The following is a 21,220-nucleotide window of genomic DNA, read 5'->3' on the forward strand; positions in this document are numbered from 1 at the left end:
AGAGTTAATTCTCCTTCTTTCACTATGCTCTCCCATTTGTCCCAATAATGGTTTAGTGAGTAAGAGTAGAACGGATGGGGGTTCTTTTCTTTTAGAATATAGCTAAACGGAGAGACCCTATCAACCTATTTAATAGGTAGTTCCCCCCATTAAAGAACTCCTATTATAATAGCTTAGAAAAATCAACCACCTCCCCTACTAGTTAAACCACTCTCCACTTATCCTCATCTACCTAAATCTAATTTTAAATTTAAAAATAGGATAAAGATAAGTCAATGAAAGATTTTAGGGCCTTATGGTTTTCACTTAACCAAATGAGAGTTTTTATAGGGAATCCCCATGACCACAACGATTGCCCATGAATTTATGGGCCCAACACTCTAACAATTTCCTACTTGGCCCGTGTGTGGTCAACAATGGAAGGACGCAACTTGATAGAGCTCATGGTGATTTTCAAACACACTTAGGTAATTACTTATGTAAACTCAGATTATGGTAGTCTCTCCTAAAAGTGGAGATTCCATCCATGCATCATGACGATTACACTTGTAACCCTCAATGTAGTGGATATATGTATACCGATCCTAGTTTTGTGCTTGTGTCTGTCTATAATAATGTGCATGCATTAGACAGTTGTGGATTGCAAGAATGGGAGAATCAATTATTGACACATGTCATCATGTTGAGTTTGTAAAAGAACTAGCAATTCCCATGTTTTTAACATGGCTCATAAACACATTAGGGGACAACCCCTTAGTCATCCAATCCACAATCATAAGTTCAGTTCTTATATGCTCAATGATGATTTTCCATTCTTGCACTTTGTCCCTCACTACTAAGTATTTTAAGTCAATATATTTACTTTGACTAATATTCTTGTTGTTCTCTGAAAATAACACACCTGCAGAATTATCACAGAACAACTTTATTAGTTTATCCACATAGTCGAGCACTAATAGGGATGCTCATGGTTCGGTTAATTATCCGAACCGTGAGTACATTTTTTGAATCGAATCGAACTGTTCATTTTTTAATTATCTGAACCAAAACCGAACCGATGCAACATGTTAACCAGTCAGCTAGTTAACCGATGGACCGGTTAACCGCAGTTCAGTTTTTCGGTTTTTTTAATACACTTGAAATAAAAAAAAAACGGAAAGCATTGAAGAATTTCCTAAATTTTTCATTAAGCATTTCTATTAACAGAAATTGTCAAGGACTAAAATTTGATCTTACTTGGTTTTTCAAAAATGTCTGTGCTATATTTTTATTTCCTTTCAGGAATATTTCATTAAAATCTTGTATGGGGTAGAGTGGAGAGGTAAGTGATGTTTTGGAGTATAGAAGCCTAGAAGGGGGTGATAAGATGAGAGATGTTTCATTTAACGAAAAGTTCAAGGGAGGGACTGATACCACAATGAGATTAGGCACATGGGTGTTTAGATGAGTATGGGTTATGGAGATGGGAGTTTTTGTTTCTGATTGAGTGTGGGTTATGGAGATGGGAGTTTTTGTAGGAAAAAAAGCAATTAAAACACTACACGCAAAGAGAATAGTTCAAGCATATAATTACAACCACTTCCAACAGAGCTTTTAAACACAAATTTCATATAAGCCATTAACTCAAATGAAAAGACTGTCAAAGTTGACATCCTAAATAGAAAAAAGAAACCAAGAATAAGGTAATACCTTACATGGATATTGCTCCTTGCCACAACCATGTGCTAACAAGCTTTGTCCCAACATATACACTATAAAATAAAAGAAACAAATGATGTAGCTAGACCCCAAATTTCTACTGCAAATCTGCAATCAAGTAAGCAAAAAAAAGCAATATGTGAAAACTAATCTATAGCTTCAGAAATCAAGACTCCAGAAAGATGAAAATGAAAACTTACCTCTAACACAAATCAACATTTGATCATTTGCCTATTAGAATGCAAGATATCTGGAGAGTGGAGACCCCTGCTGAATTCTTAATTGAAGAGGATCCTTGTCTACATGGTCTGGAAGCCAGGATGCCATGCTAGTAGTGCCATAGGAGCCATAACAATTACACCAAAAACTCAAAAAGCATATCATACAAATGGACTAGATAAACCACGACGTCCCAGACCACAGTGGATTGCAAAAATGGCATGAGTACCTGTGCTATGGGTATTAATCCCCACCTAGTTGGGATAAATGCCATCAAACATGCGATGGCATCAAAAAAAACTAGAAATGGGTGAATTCCAAAAAGGCAATTATCACAAGCATTGTAACTGTAATGACAAGGAGCTAGACCAGTCGATAGTATATATGCTCCTCTACAGCATATTTGTCCTGAGCATATGCTATTATCATATAAGTTCTGACACCTACAACTATACCAATCCATGAAAGCAAGTAAACAAAAATAGCAATGTTTCCAACTAGCTAGCTAGCTACTCATATAGTCATATTCATCATTCAGCTCTCAAGAGAAAGAGAAATAAAAAAAAACAAATAAAAAATGAAGTCTGAATATTATCTAAAAGAGTAAAGAATGAATTCATATTCATCATTGATAGTCACAACCACAAGTCTACAAGGACCACAACTATAAAAAAGCAAGTTCATAGTTTCACACTGCACACTTCACAACCACAAACACAAATTCCATAATTAGTCAACCACTTAATCATCAATGTTGACAAGAGGTTGCTCCTCGATCAAGGATACAATTTTTGCAATAAAAAGACAAATGCACATTTGAATTACTATAACAAAAATAAACATGAACAATAAAAACAAAATTGAAAAACATAAACTTTACCTAATTCCATATTTTCAAGCTCATCTAAGCTCTCATCTATATAAAGATAACCAGGTGACATTCACAACCAATTTTGTCCACAAATGATAGCTTCTACCATTCTCGGAGTTAGAGAACTATGAAATGAATCAAGTACAAATTGATAACTCTACATTTTGATGCCTTAAGGGCATTATTTAAGGGGTATTTTTTGCCTTAAAATAGTCAAAATGTATCATTTTCTTAGTTAAATTCAACATTGTGACCTCTTAGGGTCTTTGTGCAAATCTTGTGGAAAACTGGGGAGGTTTCATGGCTGAAATGTAGTTTTTGGGAAACTGGTGTGAAGCCTACCTAAGAGAGGGGGTGTTTTTGGGAAAAACTGAGCATAGGATGGTGCCTCCTATCTGCTAAACCTAGAATGGCACCCCTCCTACTGTATTAGCATGCTCCCCTCTCCTTAGCAAACCCTAAGGCGCCTCTTAATTCATTCTTTTCATCCTTAACAAACCCTAGCCGCCCCTAACTGCTAAATCCCCACCTTCCATCCCTTCTAATCTCCATCATTCATTCTAGGGCACTCTCCTTTTAGCATTTTAACCCTAGGGAGCCACCTAAATTCTAATCTTCACCATTCAACATTTAGCCAATAATCTCAGCCCTACATAACATTGGGCTACCTCTCCTTCTCTTCTCAACCTTAAAATCACCTTTGAGCAATCCTAACCCTCCTTTCTAAACCCTAGGGCACCCATATTTCTGCAAAAACCCCTTCTTTCTCTCTAATTCCAGTTATATCCACCATTCTCTATAAAAAGGACCCCAAGGGCCCTGGAGAAGGGGTTGGTCAATTCACCCAATTCACAAGGCTAAGGTTTCTTGAGGAGTTCAAGGGTTGTAGAAGGGAAGGACACCCAGTTCTTGTAAGGAGGAGTTCCTACAAGTTGTTCAACCAATCTCTAACTACTACCACTGGATCTGATAAACCACCTTTTATTTTCTTTATTTTATTTTCTGTTATTTTTATTCCAGCACTCTTTTATATTTAATTTATGTTCATTTTTGTGCTTTGCAAATCTAAATTCGTCCAGTTCAAGGCTAAGGTGTCTCCAAGGGTTCGAGGGCTGAAGAAGGAAATGACGCCCAAATCTTGTCAAGAGGGGTTCCTACAAGCTGTCCAACCAATCTACAGCTACCGCCACTAGTTCCGAATTTTGGATCACTTTTATTTATTTCTTTTGTTGCTTTCAGTGCTCTTTGAATTTCTGAATTTTAATTATTGTTTTGTTTAATTCCGAACCTTTAATTTCAGTATTAATAAATTTTATTTTCTTATTTTCTACAATTCCCAATTCCATTTTCTTTTTATTTGTTCAGAACAAAGAGAAATAATAATTTTTCCCTTGCTTCTCTGTGGGTTCGACCCCTTCCTCACCACATACTACATTGTTTAATGTTATGTGAGGATTGGAAAAATTTATAAATTAATAAGCTGGTGTTCTGAAGTGGTTAACGACACACTTCCGGAGACACCAAGTTTTTGGCACCGTTACCGAGGAAGCAACGGAGAATATTTTATTTGCTTTATCTGAATCTGTTTCATTATTTGTTTATTTTCTCTTTATTACTTGATCTGTTATCTCATTTTAATTCTTACTTCTCTTTGATTTTGCAAGACGAAATAGCGAAAGGTGGGGAACCAAAGCATTGTGGGACTACGGGAGAGAAGAGAATAGAAGATTAATTGGATTGCCTTTCAGGTGTAGTCGTCCCATTGTATTTTTTATTTTTTTATTTTTATTTTTGACCTCTTTTTTGGGTAGAATAGTGTTTTTTGAAATTTTAATTAATTTTTTTCTAGACCCAATTTATTTTTTTTAGTATTATTTTTCTTCCATTTTGTTTCTAGATCTATTTTTCTTTCTTTATTTTAATTTCTTGTTCAATTTTCTATCCTATTAGGTTTGTCTTTTTCTTTTATTTCAGATAAAAAAGCAGAAAAATTGTTTTATTTTATTTTTTTATTGCCACATAATTTTCTTTTGTTTATTTTATTTTTGGTTTAATTTTTAGAATAACAATTTTCTTGTTAGAATTTATTTTGGTAGTTGTTAATCTTTTTAGCATAATTATTTCTTTTATTTTCTGTTTGTTATAATTATTTGTTGCCTTATTTAATTTCGTCTTTTATAGGGGTCCGACTATGATATGGAAAACCATATCATATTTAAAACTTGTATTGCTACCACATATACAGCAGCTACCGGGTTTATTTAAGTAACCAGTAATTGGCCATTTATATGTTAATTAAAACTTAAAAGAGTTTTAACTTATTCATTAACCGATTCTTATCTTCTTCCTAGTTCCCTCTTCTAGTCGAACTTCTCCTCTTGAAATCATAAATCCATAATGCCTTCAATCAGCATCCAAGAGGTTATTCATCTCCCTCACTCTCTATCATAGGTATATTCTTCTTCTTCTTCTTCTTCTTCTGGTCGAACTTCTCCCTCACAAGAGGGCTATTCATCTCCCTCACTCTTCTGGTCGAACTTCTTCAATCAAACATCCGACAGTTGTTCCCTCTCCCTTCTCAGTCAATTGAAATGGTCCATATGTCTGTTAAATTACAAATTACTAAATTGTGGAAATGTGAAGATGGCTGTGAATATAGGAAAGAATCCCCAGAATACATAAATGAAGAACAGCCCTGTCTGCAAGCCTTCTTGGTTGTTATTGACTGAACAACTTTGAAAGAGTAGCATCTAGAGCAAAATAGGACTAGGAAGATACCTTTAGTATATACTTCATTGATCTTGCAGCCTTTTGGGAGATGAAGCATTAGAATGCCACCAAAGGAGTCCTATTATTATCGCAATGGATACAACTTGGGTGACCCGTAAACAGCTTAAATATTCATGGCGCCTCTCTTTTAGACCTCTCCTGAAAAGAATTGAATACTGCTCCCACTAGGATGCTCCCCAATCTCTCGAATGTGACCTTCCTTGTATCTCTGGCTCACTATCAACCATCATAGGTTTCAGAAGCTTCTGCTTCTCTATGTTTGAAATCCTTGTTTCATAAGCACCTACAAGATACTGCAGAGAAGGCAGAGAAGGCAGAATGCAGATATATTTGAAGGAATTCCATGAAAAAGTAAAAGAATCAAATAAGCAGACATAAGATTAGCCTTATGATCAATTTATAACCTCTTGGACGTCCACAGGGGATGGCCTTCCATCTTGTTTTTCAGGAAATTGGCTTCCAAGTAAGATTTTATCCTCCAGAACAGATGGGATTGATTTGTCATTTATGTTCCCATTTGCAAGATCAATTAAGAACTCCGTTGGGTTCATAGCTATCAGAGGAGAGCAACCAATTGAAGATAAATATAGCATAGCTTCAGAGGCTTTTCCAAAGTACAATGAATTCCTCTGCTCAAGAGAATTAACTTGTCAAACTTATTGAATAGTCTGCTTGATGGTTGATGAATTGTACTCACTACTGTTTTTCCAGCTTACAAAACCCCACACTGATATTCAAGGAAGGGTGTTCTCTAAATTAAAGAAAATAAGAAATGTCGTGGTTTATTACCTTTGCAATATTGTGTATCATTTGAACTATTCTGCTAAGAGTTGTAGTTGAGTCTAGACCAGAGGTTGGTTCATCTAGGAAAAGAAGTGATGGGTTGAGCAGGATTTCATTGCCGATGCTCTGACCATGGTGCTCGGATTATCATCTCCAAGGATGAAATGATTGGCTTTCAATTACTACAATAACAAATGAACTCTAGGTAAGTAAGCACTCTACTTTAAGGATTAGCTCTCATTACGTTTTATATCAAAAGACCGAATGGTGTACCTAGCCTTTGAGAAAATGGGGGTCTACCCACTCAGCTACTCCAACACCTTCACGGCTCTGATGAGACAATCTCCACTTTCACCGAAGAGATGTTGAGGACTAATTTTTGAACTTCGATCTCCTGCATTGGATTCAAGAGCTTCTTCTTTGAAGCCATTGCTCTCCGTAGATGAGGTTATAGAGGCAACCGAGTAGGTTTATCATTTACGGAGGGAAGTAGGGAGAGGGTGACGTTTAACGGCGAACGTTAACGTCTTTCTTATCTTTAAATGATTTTCTACTATCAAATGTTATTTTTGAAACCGGTTACCTACGATAACCCGCGTTCACCGAAATAGAAACTCGATTGTTAATTGTTCCATCTCATTCGATATATCATAGATCTTTCCATTTTTTAGTTATTTAATTGAATAATTAATCATTAAATAGGAAATTGTTTAAATTTTCGAATTTGAGTTTAGTTTTTGAATTTAAATTAATTTCGAAATTAAAAAAAAATTAAAAAATAAATAAATATATAATTTAAATAAAAAATAAAAAATAATTAATTAATATTTTAAAAGTTTTGCATTTGCATCCCAACATTTAGGGTTTCATATTCTAGAGCATACTTCATATAGGTTTATTTAATTGTTAAAATTATTTTGTTAGTTGTAAATGTGTTAGGTTTTCTTTTTATTTTAATTGCTTCTCTTAATTAGTTTGCTTTATGATTTTACGTTTAATTGTTGAATTGCATATTAGAAATAATTGTTCATGCATTGTAATTAGTTGCATTCATTTTGTTTGATTGTTTTAGTTTCGTTAATCCATTTAAGGGCACCCAATTTAAATAAGATAAGGTGGGGATTTCATCACCCTTCCTTGGCCCAAAAATCACCACCCTTCACGTACGGTTTACCCTAAACCCTAATTTAAAATTTGGATAGCAAGATCCTTTAGGGAAGTCTCACACTTGGTTCAAAGGTGTGCTGAATTTTAGGGAAACTTGTGATTACATTCCATAACCGGCAGTTGGTGTCTAAGGAAAGAGGTTAAACGGTTACGCCTAAGCGGGTTTTGTGGTTACTTAATTAGGTCCTTACGAGAGCAAGGGGAGCCTCCCACATCCCCACCTCTTACCTGGCTAAGCAAAGGAAGTGGTGTAACTCCAAGTGAACATAAGATGATTCACATTGGTTGAACCACTAGTTTAGAAAACCCTAGGTCAGTCCATAGGTCGTGTGTGTGAATTGCTTGCATTTTTTTTTAATTTTAAAAATTTGAATTTAAGTTTCAAAAATTTTAATTTCAAATTTAAAAAAAAAGAGAAAAATTAAAAAAAATTAAAAAAAAATAAAATGAATTCAATGGCCGGAGTTTGTGGAATGAGAAACTACTTCCAATCTAAGCCATAAATAGATTGGTACAATGTGTCTCGACAACTAGACAAGATCAATGGGATGGCCCAAAGACTTGACCAAGTCCTTGCATGTCGTCAACAATTTAGCCCATTCCCAATCTTGTCATCCTGTCCAACATGTTCCATCTATGCAAGCCCGGCCCATCATGTTAGTCAGTGCCCAGCGGCGAGCCCAGTCAACTAGTCATTCCAGAGCAAGTACATGTAGCTAACGGATTTTTCAACCCAATGCTAACTCATCCTTTAGTCCATATAACCCTGGGTGGGAAAATCAGCCCAATTTCGCTTATTGGGCCCGAGCCCAAGAACCCACCTTGCCAGATGTGCACTCTCAATGATCTGAAGCCCAGACTCACTGTGAGTACAATAATTACCCTGGGACTCAACCGGCTCAGCCATATCAAATCTCCCGTCAACCTTACCAAACTGATTCACTCGATGATAGGTTTCGGCATCTCCAATAGTTGATCTTAGCTCAGCAACAGTCAATCCTAAGATTAGAGAGCCAAGTAATTCAGCTCATGGAAGCTAACATGTAGTGGGAAAATGATTCAATGCTTAGTCTGCCGGTTGTAAACCCCATAAACGAATCCCTAGGTCTTCCCCAATACCAAGATCTTACAAACTCTAATGTCCCATACTTAGAAAATGCTGAAGAAATCTCATCTCTTCAAAGGGAGGGAAAGTGTAAAGACCTGTATGAGTCTGGAAGTCCTTCTACCTACCTAGAACAAGATTGTTGTACGATAGATGTAAATAGAAACCCTAGAGAGACCAAACTGGTCATAGCGGATGACCCGATGAAGGAAGCTAATGTTTTAACAAATTCTCCACACCCATTACGGTCTTGGCCTACTGTTGAACCTCTCCCTGAGCTAAAGAGTGAACCACCCGTGCCTTCCCTTGAATCTCCTCCGCAACTAGAATTAAAACCCTTGTTGGACTCCCTTCAGTATGTGTTTCTAGGACCTGACCAAACACTACCAGTAGTTATAGCATCCGATTTAACCCCTATACAAGAAGAGAAACTGATTGACGTCTTAAGAGAGTATAGGGATGCCATTGGTTGGTCAGTGGATGACCTGAAAGGGATTAGTCCACCCATTTGTATGCACCATATTTATACGAATGAGGGTTCCAAACCAAGTAGGGAGATGCAAAGACGGTTGAACCTAAATATGAGAGAAGTGATCAAGCAAGAAGTAGTCAAGTGGTTAGATGCGGGTATTATCTACCCAATTTTAGATAGTAGTTGGGTAAGTCCTACACAAGTGGTGCCTAAGAAGGGTGGACTCACCATGGGCACCAGGGATCAAGGTGAAGTGATCCCCACCCAGCTTACCACGAGATGGTGAGTATGCATCGAGTTTAGGAAACTCAACGCAGTCACGAAAAAAGACCACTTTCCTCTACCCTTTATTGACCAGATTCTAGAAAAACATGCAAGACAAAAATATTTCTGCTTCTTAGATGGGTATTCTGGGTATAACCAAGTAGTCGTTTACCTTGAAGACCAAGAAAAAACTACTTTCACCTGTCCATATGGCACGTTTGCTTTCCGAAGAATGTCGTTTGGATTATGTAATGTGCCAGCAACCTTCTAGAGGTGTATGATGGCAATTTTCTTGGAAATGGTAGGTGACTTTCTAGAAATATTTATGGATAATTTCTCTGTCTTCAGGGATTCCTTCGAAACTTGTCTTGAACACTTACGAAAAGTTCTTCAATGATGCATCGAGACAAACTTGGTACTCAGTTTGGAGAAGAGTCACTTCATGGTCCAAGAGGGTATTGTCTTAGGCCACATAGTTTCCAAACGAGGGATCGAGGTAGATAAGGCAAAAATTGACCTAATCTCTAAACTCCCACCTCCTACCTCTGTCAAGCAAATCCGCTCATTCCTCAGACACGTTGGTTTCTATCGTAGGTTCATTAAGGACTTTTCCAAGATCTCTAGGCCTCTGTGCAATCTTTTGGCGAAGGATATCCCATTTAATTTTGACAAGGCTTGTCTTAAGGCTTTCAATTGTCTAAAAGAGGCACTGACCAAAGCCCCAATCCATCAACCTCCCGACTGGTCGTTGCCCTTGGAAATAATGTATGATGCCTCTGACTACGCCATCGGAGCAGTTTTGGGACAAATGGTGAATAAATGTCCTGTGGTAGTATATTATGCTAACCGCACCCTATCCGAGTCTCAATTGAAATACACCACTACCGAGAAAGAATTGTTAACTATAGTGTTTGCCATGGAAAAGATTCATCTGAACCTATTGGGCACCAAAGTTGATGTCTACTCTGATTACTTAACCTTAAAACATTTGTTGTCTAAGAAAGAAGCCAAACCTAGGCTCATCAGATGGATCATTCTTTTGCAAGAATTTGACCTTGAGATTCGGGATAACAGCATTGAATTTTTGTTTTACTACCTGTAGTCCTAGAATAGGCTTTCGGAATTCGACTTGTTTGCTTGACTTTGCAGATGAATTACAGCTAATCGTAAAACATTATGGCAGCACTTGAAAATTTTTATCAATGGTTGAATTGATGGAAGTTTATCCAAAAACTCAACACTTCAGGCTTCATAGCTTGTAATAATTTCAAATTGATAAAAGCAATCCTTCAGATTTCTTTTGTTTGCTACCTCTCTCGTTTATTTTGCGGTTCCTTGAGATAGGCTACTTTCAAGGTAACTTTTCCTGGGGAAGGGAATATCAAGATTAGGGGCCCGTTTGGTGCATTTTTCCGCAAATTATCTTCGGGCTGTCCAGATCTTATGTTAAAAACTCAATGGATCTTTTAACTGTAAGAGCTATAAGAAAATCTTCTCAAAAAGACACGTCAAACGAGACTTAAATTAAACTAGATTTTAAGAGAACAGGGCAATGAAAAGAAAATAAAAAAAAAGATCAGATGGGCATTTCGGTACCTTAACACATTCCATCATCCGACTTAACAACTAGGGGGCATTTGTCACTAACCCCATAATACAAGTGAAGTGGGTCTTTGTAATTTACCCAATAATGTATTCTATGTGAACTCCAACCAATCACTAGTCTTATATTTCCCAAAAAAAACTTAGAAGAAAGGAGAGGAGATCTCTTGGTTTGTGAACTCTAAATTTGCTCTACAAATGCGTACAAATCCTACAAATCCTTCATACTAAACCTTCAATGCTGCCTGAAACGTGTTAAATAAAGACTGAGTGACTGATCAATCTGTCGGTTTTTGTAAGTCGGACGGTGGGGCCCGGCTAACAAACCTATGCCAGAACCAATGCTGTTCCCAGACCTTGTGCATGGACTCAAGCGGCACTCCTTTGGTCTCAGGAAGGAAGAGAGCAACAAAAATTGTCATCACAGTGATCCATCCGGCGTAGAATAAAAATGTGCCATACTTGAAGTGGCATAGCATAGTCAGGAATGTCTGAGATAGAATGAAGGTCGTCACGAAGTTGACGGCAACACTTATACTCTGACCGGCGGGACGTATTCTCATTGGAAATATTTCGCTGGGTATGAGCCAGCTAAGAGGACCCCATGACCACCCAAATGCAGCCGCGTAGATACACATGAGCACCAGTACCAAAATGGAGTAGCCTTTGGACGTGGATTCATTTGCAGAAACCCCCAACGTGGCTCCTATTACGCAAGCAATGGCCACCTTCACCAAGAACACACCATATAAAATATAAAATGCCTACTCTGAAAAGAGATAAAGTACTACTGTTTCATATAATATACTTTTGCTATAATTTATATATAGTCCATTTCTTGTTGGGTCCCTTCTCTTGGTCAGATTTGGGTTGCCATGGATATGGGCTGAGGTGAATTGATTCTGAGTCCAGAACCGAACTAGAGTGGATATTTCGTTATTTCTGTAGTCCGGTTGCTTCATCACCAGCCAACCAAAACTGGACTGGGCTTTTTTTAAGGGTAGATACCATATTTGATGACTTCCATCTTGCAAGGTCCATTATCGAAAGATGGGCTTATGTAAATTTAGCTCTAAGAGCTGGACATGCAGCTTGGCTTGGGCTGGGCTCAGCTATGTCGGGCAAATACGAATTTGAGATTTGGTCCTCACAGAGCGTTTCTCACACCGACATCACAGTCATATCTCACTGTGCATTGTCATCATCTCCAATGAATAATTTATAAGTATGGAAGATGTTCCTGATGTATGACTAAAACATGCTCAGTATGCCCCTCACACCAAGTCACCAGCCTCTTGGAAACATCTCCCAGAATGATAAAATCAAGTACCGTAAATGTTCTCGTGCGAGTCACGCTCTGTAGCAATTCCAAATTTGTTAAATTGTTAACTGTAGGATGCTGGACCAATCGCAATACACCACATTGGCCTGATATGTGGGTTCCAGATGCTGGGAGCTGATGTGGTGTATTGTGTTTGGCCAAGTAATACAAAAAGAGGGATAGATGATTCATCCTCGGTGTCAATAGGATTGCCAGCTTCCCCTATTAGTGAGAAACTGTAATTGGAGTCTAGACTGGCTGAGAAACAAAATCGTGCACAGTGAGCTAGGCAACCTATCATAAGTAAGCATGTAAGTGTTCCACACACAGAAGGTATAAGGTATAGGTCCCACATGGCCCAGCCTGCTGTGCATGATTTTGTCACGGCCGAGGACCCCATCGGCTCCCCTGTAATTGATCCAACATATCTTATTTAACAAAGTACCCCCACTGACCTGGCAGACGACCATCTGGATCCCGCCCTCCATGAACAAAATTTTTCTACCATACCGATCAACTATGAAGGTGGATACAAGGATTGAGGTGAGATTGACGGAGCCTAGAATGATGGCTGATAAGAGAGCAGAGTCGCTGCCAAAGCCAACCGATTGAAAGAGGACAGGCGCATAAAACGCAATAATATTAATTCCCGTCAGCTGTTGAAAGAAAGGTATGGCCACCGCCATGACGAGGTGGGGCCGGTACTGCCTCTCAAAGATGGTCTTGAATGGTTCTTCGTTTACAGCCCTTGTGGCTTCGCTTGCTTTCACAAGATCGTTTAGCTCGGCTTCAATGTCCGACTCCACTCCTCGGATTCGAAGTAGTGATCTCCTGGCTTCTTCGAGCTTGCCACGCTGCACAAGGCTACTTGGGGTGTCGGATATGAGGAGGGCACATAGCACCATGATTATGGCAGGTGCAGCTGCAAGGCCAAGGGAGAGGCGCCAGCCCCAGTAGAGCTTGGCGGAGAAGAAGTTGAGGACATTGGCTGCCAGGACGCCAATGCCTATGAACAACTGGAAGCCTGTGTTGAATGCGCCACGCCATTTTGATGGTGCCGTTTCAGATAGGTAAACTGGAGTGGCCTTCATTTCGACAATAGCAATATAAAAATCAACAACATGAACAGATTTCATGTGGCCTTTGGCCCAGCAAATGACAACATCATCCCCACATGAATGAAAATTGGGTCTCATCTAATTGATAGATTATATGTTTTTTAAATTTTACATTGATAGTTCATGTGCTTTTTTTTACGTGTTTTAATCAAATAATTGAAAATTTTATTATTTATTTCACTTATTTATTACTTTTAAGTCCAACCTGTCCCTATCCTTGAATGCACTTGGGATTTTGCATTTCCATGTGTGAGAAGGGTTTTTGAGATTTTCAGAAACCATCCTGCTACAGGTTTGGGGGCACGTACAGGTTAAGACTTAAGAGGTTTAGAAAAGTGAGTAGGATTTAGAATTCATAAAACCCACCCATTACCATTCCTATGGACCGATTTCGTGTGGGCTTTTGCCCAGTAAATGACAAGACCATCCCCACATGAATCAATTGGGTCTAATCTAAAGCCCATTGAGAAAGTCAGCTGGCCAATTGGATCTAAAACTATAACATATCCATGCCAAGAGGAAGACAGCAGGTTTGAATTGAAGCATGTTAGGACAGACGGGCCCATTGATATCCAAACAAGACAATTCAAGATCCCACTTACCTGGTTAGTAAAGCCAACACCAAAACCGAGCAAGATGCGGCCCAAAATCAGCATTTCGACATTGAAGGCAGCACCATTGATGGCTGCACCTACTAAGAAGGTAAAACCTCCTAATACCATGATGGATTTGTGACCAATGGCTCTGGTGAGGCGGCCAGCAAAGAGAGATGCGACCAGACCAGCTATGTACAATGAAGATGTAAATGCTGTGAGAACCTGGCTATCATAAATGCAGTATGTATTATTCTTGGCATTTTCGATCCTCCTTAGTATTGAAGGAAAGAACTTTTTTAGAAACGGTACCATCGTCGTCACACCCCCTGGAATCAATGCAAATGCAAACAGAGGTTAGTGGAGAGGAATGAAGAAATGTGATATTGATGATGCAAGTCGGGCAAGGTTAGATCAGGTTTAGGTCAACCCTAAATCCAATCCGAGTTGTTGAGTTAAACCACCCAATTCTATCTCTAACCCTGATTCAACTTGATTTTTTCAGGTCGGTCCTGTTTCTTTACTTCACTTTGCTATAATTAGGGGTGCAACTTGGGCAGGCTTAACCCCTGCAATTTTGCATCAGCTGGTTTTGGATTTTTGTCCTCAGGCTGAGTCTGGACCCAAAAGTTTGGGCTTTCTTATTTTATTGGGCTGGGCTCGGGTCTAACCCTTAGGTAACCCGAATCTGACCCGACTTTATCCAAATCTGAGTCCAGCCCACATCTTAGATGCATATAAGCATATATAGACATATTTTGCATGCATATATTCTTTTTGTAAAGCATGCATATATGCATGCAAGCATGCATATGCACATACATTTACATCAGTTTTAATCTGGGCTGATTGATGAACCTGAGCACAACCAAGTGCATCAAATTTTAGTGTAGTAGTTTGGGCTTCTGTTGGATAGTTCAGGATTCACCTTTTACTTAGTCCAGGCTCAGGCCTTGTGTCAAATTCTTAAGGTTGGGCTTGGGGTGAGCATAAACCTAGCCCAGTCTGTACCAGCTTACACCCCTAGCTAAAATGTAGGGCTATTAATGGGTTGGGTCTGTGTTAGGGACAGGGTGTCATAGTTCGGAACCGATTATTAAGTGAGACAAAATCAAAGACCCAGAACCATCCTAATTAATAATCAGAATAATCGGGTCTGATCCAATTAACCCAATTATACTGATATATATTATTATTTATTTAAATAATAAATTAAAACATAATTTTTCATAATGTAATCTTAACAAAATGACAGTAAAATAGTAAAGGACAAATATCTTAAACTACCTTATGATTTAGTTAATTGACTAAATATACCCCTATTGTTTGACTATAATTTAACATTACCCCTACTGTTACAAAAAATCACCATTGCCGTTCAATATTGATGGAAGGGCTGAAATCTCAATTTTACCCTTCCGTTAAATCTCCTCTATCTCTTTCATTCTCTCTCTTCACTTCCGCACAACAAAGTCACCTTCGCCACTGCTGCGTCCCTTCTTCCCCTTTGTTCTCTCTCTCTCTCTCTCTGTCTCTCTCTCTACCAACACACTTTGTTCTCTAACCCCTTCAAATCCCACCCAAGAGGATCGAAGGTTGCAGAAACAAAAATGGAGAGGTCTAAGGAAGGAAGACTCTTGAAGAAGAGCCAACACTACCCGGATATGCTTGGAGGGAGATGGTGGTGGAAAAGGCTTCTTAAAGAGCCTCTTTGGCGTAGAATTAGAGCTCGATGCAAGAGATTTCTTAGAGAGCAAATAATGAGCAGGACCTAAGCCGTAAAAAGGGGAAAAAAAAGAGATTTTTTTCCTACTTCTACCTTTGCTTTTTGCCACTGTCGTTGTTGTTGGTGGCAATGATTGCTGCTTTCTACTTTCTGCAAATTAGAGCTCTGCTTGCTACTTTTGCCTCTACTTTATCATTGCCCCCATTAACAGAATTCTCAGAAGGCTTAAGGGTTTTCTTGCAATCGCTCCTCTTCTCTGTTGGCATAAAGATCAAGTCTTGGGGTGGGTTTCGAAGTGTAGAGCCCCATTTCCTCTACCTAAACCCAAATATAACACATCTCTCCCCAAATCAAACCAGTTCAATCAAGGACCTCTCTCTCTCTCTCCTACTCTCAACTTTTTCTCTTAGAGAGAGAGAGAGGAAGAAGGAGATGGTGAGAAAAGAGTAGAATGAACGATGAAGAAGAGATCCGGGGTTAAGATCATGGAGAAGAGAAGTGATCTCATCAAGGGTTTACAAAGATGAAGAAAATGAAAGAGGGCTAAGAGAATATCTTAGCGGGAGAAGATTTTTCCAACTCGGACATGATCTTCACGATTTCTTCTCTGCCATTGTCAATCTCTCTAATGGTTCCATCTATAATGGTTTCTATGAGAGCTGTTGTTGTTCTTCTATCTAACACAAACAAACAGAGGGAAGAGAGGTTAGAGGAGGGTGTCTTGTTTTAGAAAGAGAAGAAGGAGAAAAGGAAGAAAGAGAATGAAAGAGGGAAGACAAGGAGAGAGAGGTCAGAGGAGGAAGGGGGGTGCTGGAAATGCGGGTTGAGAGGAAGGGGACAAGGGTAATATTGGGTTTTAAAAAAATTAAATGTCATGTAGTGTCATGAGCCGAGTTCTATTAGGCTCAAGCTCGGCTCATTTATTAATCGAGTCTGTAAATTGGGCTCGAGCTCGATTGAAACCGAGCCGAACTGAGCTTTTCACGAACCGAGCTCGGCTCGTGGCCACCCCTACATAAGGGTAGTTTTAAGAAATTTGGGCAATAGTAAATTATGTATATATTAATAAATGAAGTGTTTTAACTAAAATTATCTTATAATATATATCTGAAATTATCCTTTGAAACATGAAATATAATAAAAATTATAAAAAACTAAGCAACCTCTATATACTATTAAAAAAATAATCAATTCGAATCTCAATCAAATTGGAACTAAAACCAAGCCATTTATTAATGAAATAAAATCTCAGAACCAATATATTCGATTCTGTTCGATTGGACAGTTGCCCACCCATTGGCATCCCTTTTAAAATGATCGTATTTATTGTACTCAAAGTTTTTTTTCGTGGTGGAATATTGTACTCAAGAATGGGTGAATTAAGGTTTTATTATTACATGCAGAAGGATGATTAGGGATGCAAACAGATTGGACCGGATTAGAATCAAGGTATAAGATCCGATTGGATCTGATAGGACTTGATCTAAATTCGAATCTTATTAGATCTTCGGATCTGATTTGATCCGACTTGTTTTTTTAAAATTAATGAAATATTAAAAGAAAAAATAAAATATACTAATTTAAATAAAGAAAAAACAAAAAATACAAATATATTTTAATTATTTTATCATATATACATGTTTTTATAAAAAATAAATAATATAACAAATTTATAAAAATATAATATAAATAATATATTTATAAATATATAAATAATATATATTATATATTTATATTTATAAATATATAACACACCGGATCAAATCTTCTCAGATCAAATAAGAGTGATCTAAATCTGATCCAATTTCTAATCGGATATCCAAAGATCCCACCAGGGATGATCTGAATTCGATCAAATAAGATCGGACCTTGGATCGAATCATCACCATTTGCACCCCTAAGGATGATATTATGGTACTTAACGGATGTTATACTTGTATCGGACTAAAAATTTTTGCCTAAAAAATTGACGATACTCAGTAATTTAATAACCTGTTTGCTTCCTTAAAATATTATTTGGTATTAGAAATTGACCACACTGTAACTAAAAGACCCACAAAATGACAGATTGATATTACTGTTTAATATTAGGAGTTTGTTAATACTTTCACAAAAATCGAAAGAAATCTGATAAATAAGAACCCCCATGAATTTTGATGAAAACATGTTTGACTCTTCTAAAATATCATTTTCATTATTAGCATTAAAATTTAGAAATGGACCACACTATAATTAAAGACCCCATAATGGAATGATACTGAAAGAACTTTCACTAATACGAACCTCGAGAATTTTGACTTTTGATTAATACATGTTCATTCGTTACCGCCTCTATGATACCGATTACTGAATGATAATAGGTATCAATTCTATTTTAGGGGTTGTTTGGCAAGTTTTTCTAAGTAGATTTTTCAATAATCTAATAGATAAGAAAGACGTTCTGAGTTTTGGAATTTTGTTTCTAAAGATCAAGACCATTTAATTCACGTCATGGTCTTCCGAGTTATTAAAAACAGCTAAAAAACCTATTTTTAACACGAAAAGACCAAAAATTTTCATTTAAAGCTTTTTGGTCTTTTTGTGCACTCGTCTTCACGTAATCACGTTTTTTTGGTGTTTTTTTGTTTTTTTTGGTAGAGGCGTTTTTTGGTGTATAAAATATATATATATATATTAGTCTTTTCAACCTTTCCGACGCCAGAAGACGTACTGGAAAGATGCGCCAAACATCACCTAACTTTCTAACTACCAAAAGGTCTAGTGGTCCTAACAGTTCTACCATTTGCTATTCTTTTATAGTGGCATATGATAATATGAGCTGTACATCACCAGCTAGGCAGCTAATATAAAAAAAAGGAGAAAGAGAAACCTCGACCTTAGATTTTTTACTAAAAGAGTCCAAGTTTTGAATTATTGGAAGATCAACCCGTGTGATAGCTCTGGTTATATTATTATTAGGAATATCATCGGCTTTCAACCGTTTGATTGGATCATGACCAATGGTTTGAAAATCAACGAGGCCCATTTTAGTGTCCGGGTCAGCGGTTCAACCGTTCCATTCCATAATTTGGAAACACTCAGCCAAAGTCCAAAACCTTTCCAAAAGGAAGACTTTGTTAAAAAAAGTAATGTAAGTGAACTATTCTCTATTTATTATGGAGGCTCTTTTTTTATTATTATTATTATGGAGGATTAACTACAACAACAAAAACAAAAATCAGTAACGAAGCTACTGATTGAGGAAGCGCTTATGAAGGATTAATTTTCTGGGTAACGATTGAGGAAGCGCTTCGGAAGCAATGGCGTTGGCTAACCAGTTGGCTCCTCTCGGGCAGTTGGGATATAACAAATCTGGACCTCTATGGATTGAGAACTTTTATTTGCTAGCGAAAGGTTTACGATCAATTTGACTAATAAATCAACAGTCTGGAGAATTTTTATTTTAAGATCTGGTTCACGGCTCCAAATGGTCCAACTGTCCAACCAGGACGGTCTCAAAGAACTTTCAGGTATTTGTGCATAATTCCTGTAGTTCACTGCTGGACAAAAGACTGATAGTCCTTCTCCACCTAATTCCCAGAGAAATTAAACTATTTCACGAAGAAACTTTTCAATTTTCTTTTCTAACATTGCAAAGTAGGCTACGATTCAAAATGTTGTTTTGAAAATTAAGTAAATCTATCTCCTTACAATGATGAATGATGAATCTCCCTCAAAATTCGTCTTTTGAAGTACAGAAAGGAGGATGATAGATCATAGATCCACCGTGTGGGTGCTCTTCTGCCTAACTAGAACTCTGAAACAGAGAGAGACGAAGGAAAGAAAACGCACCTGAAATCCCAATATCGTACCCAAAGATCAAGCCACCTGAAGCAGCAACGATGCAAGTTATCACCACTGATGCAGTCAGACGAGCATTAACACCGTAGCCATTACTGTCAACGGTGAAACCTCCTCCGGTCATCTTCTCTATCTCGCTCTCTCTCACTGTCTCACCACCGTACGTCCAAAAGCCGCCCGAGAACGACGATAAAATTAAGAGTCCGATGAAAAGACTCCTAATCGCATCTCAGTCAGTCTCAACTCGTACTATATAGTGTTAGTGTGCAAACTGCAAAGTGGATGATCTGGTTGTCTGATTTATCTGAATTGACTATCTCTGGTATGATCATTCATTTTTTTTTTCTGATTTTATGAACTGCAAAACACATGCCATCTGCCCTCATTTTTCTGATTTTAAGCGATTTCCACACATTGACATGATTTAAAAAACAAAACTAATTCCCACCCCACCAACATCATCTTTTTGTTGTTTTATTAATGTTGATTTATGTGGTGTTGCTCCCCCAGTCTTTAACTTAACCTAACTGAGATGAGAAAGTTGGACCTCGTGATCAACTACCAGTCCTAGCTTGTAGCAGTAGCAATTATTTCCTACGCTTCCTACATCAACTCATTAATGCGTCCAACCGTCAAACTCAGTTAAGGGTCCAAACCTAGAGATTTCGAAGTCCATCACAGTCTGGGCCTATCCACCAATCAAACTTTTGATTTTACAAGTACGGATAATTAAAGGAGTAAATTGCACGATTTTCAGCCGGTCTGGCCTGGTACGATGGTTTACGGGCCCAACATGGTACGACTGTATGGTTGTGCCAGGCCTAGAGTTTCATGTCTGCAGGCCGGGCTAATATAGTATTGCTCACGGCTCGTGTGACTGCACGGCTTATATATATATAAATTATAATTATATAATAATAACATATTAATAAAATAAATAGTTATTTTTTAATTTTATTATATTATTTTATTTAATTATATATATAAATAATTGTATACATTAATTTTTTAAATAAATAACTATAATCCGGTCCACGGACCAATTCAGCCTGTGGCACAGCACGACACGGCCCGTTTTACATCTCTTCGCATTTCTTTAACTAATTTCTTACAAGTTATGCCTTTTTATAAAAGGTGATTCAAATCAATCAATCGGAATATCTAGCTATTTGAGATCATGATGAGCTTTGAGTTTTAATTCTAACTGGATTTCAATTCAAAAGCTTATATATTTGAGATGCTCAGGTGCTTTTACATAAGATTCGAAGTCATTCATTAGATTTTTTTTGGCAATCTATTGGATAAATTTAGTTATATGTATAGACCTATGAAGTATACTTTGGCATTTCATCTGTTGGCTCACAAAACAAACATTCTTGGTGATGTTTGTTTCTTGTGGCATGAGGAGCAAGACTGGTTAACTACTTTTGTATATATTTGTTCTAATTAAAGAATAGTTTAATTATTAAAAAAAATAGAAAGTAAGCAATCACATCTTAAGCTGATAAAATTTAGGGTGAAACTTGGGTAGGCCAAATCCATGATTTTGCAAGTTAGGCATGAGTTTTGGGGCTTTTGGCTAGGCCTAGGCCAAAAAGCTCGAGCCTGACTTCAATTCAGGTTAGGCATGGGTTCAGGCTTCAAGTAGTCC

At 37.6% G+C, this 21,220-nt stretch overlaps 1 protein-coding gene and 1 pseudogene across 2 annotated transcripts; both read right to left on the reverse strand.

Annotated features, from left to right (window-relative positions):
* Positions 1-5,400: 5,400 nt before the first annotated feature.
* Positions 5,401-6,791, reverse strand: LOC109115309 (ABC transporter G family member 22-like; annotated as a pseudogene).
* Positions 6,792-10,861: 4,070 nt separating this feature from the next.
* LOC104605982 (sugar transport protein 5-like) lies at positions 10,862-20,153 on the reverse strand. Of its 2 annotated transcripts, none has more exons than XM_088891630.1 (4): positions 19,561-20,153; positions 14,013-14,332; positions 12,748-13,377; positions 10,862-11,699 (listed from the first exon to the last, which is right to left on the reverse strand). In XM_088891630.1, the coding sequence occupies exons 1-4, from the start codon at positions 19,691-19,693 to the stop codon at positions 11,250-11,252; spliced, it is 1,533 nt and encodes a 510-aa protein (XP_088747756.1). In that variant the 5' UTR covers positions 19,694-20,153; the 3' UTR covers positions 10,862-11,249. The 2 variants fall into 2 exon arrangements, with proteins under 2 accessions (XP_088747756.1, XP_088747760.1); XM_088891634.1 differs by lacking the exon at positions 19,561-20,153 and adding an exon at positions 15,823-15,963.
* Between the last annotated feature and the right edge of the window lie 1,067 nt (positions 20,154-21,220).

This window comes from Nelumbo nucifera, chromosome 1 (genome assembly GCF_055504915.1).
Source record: "Nelumbo nucifera cultivar China Antique chromosome 1, China Antique-T2T, whole genome shotgun sequence".
NCBI lineage: Eukaryota > Viridiplantae > Streptophyta > Magnoliopsida > Proteales > Nelumbonaceae > Nelumbo > Nelumbo nucifera.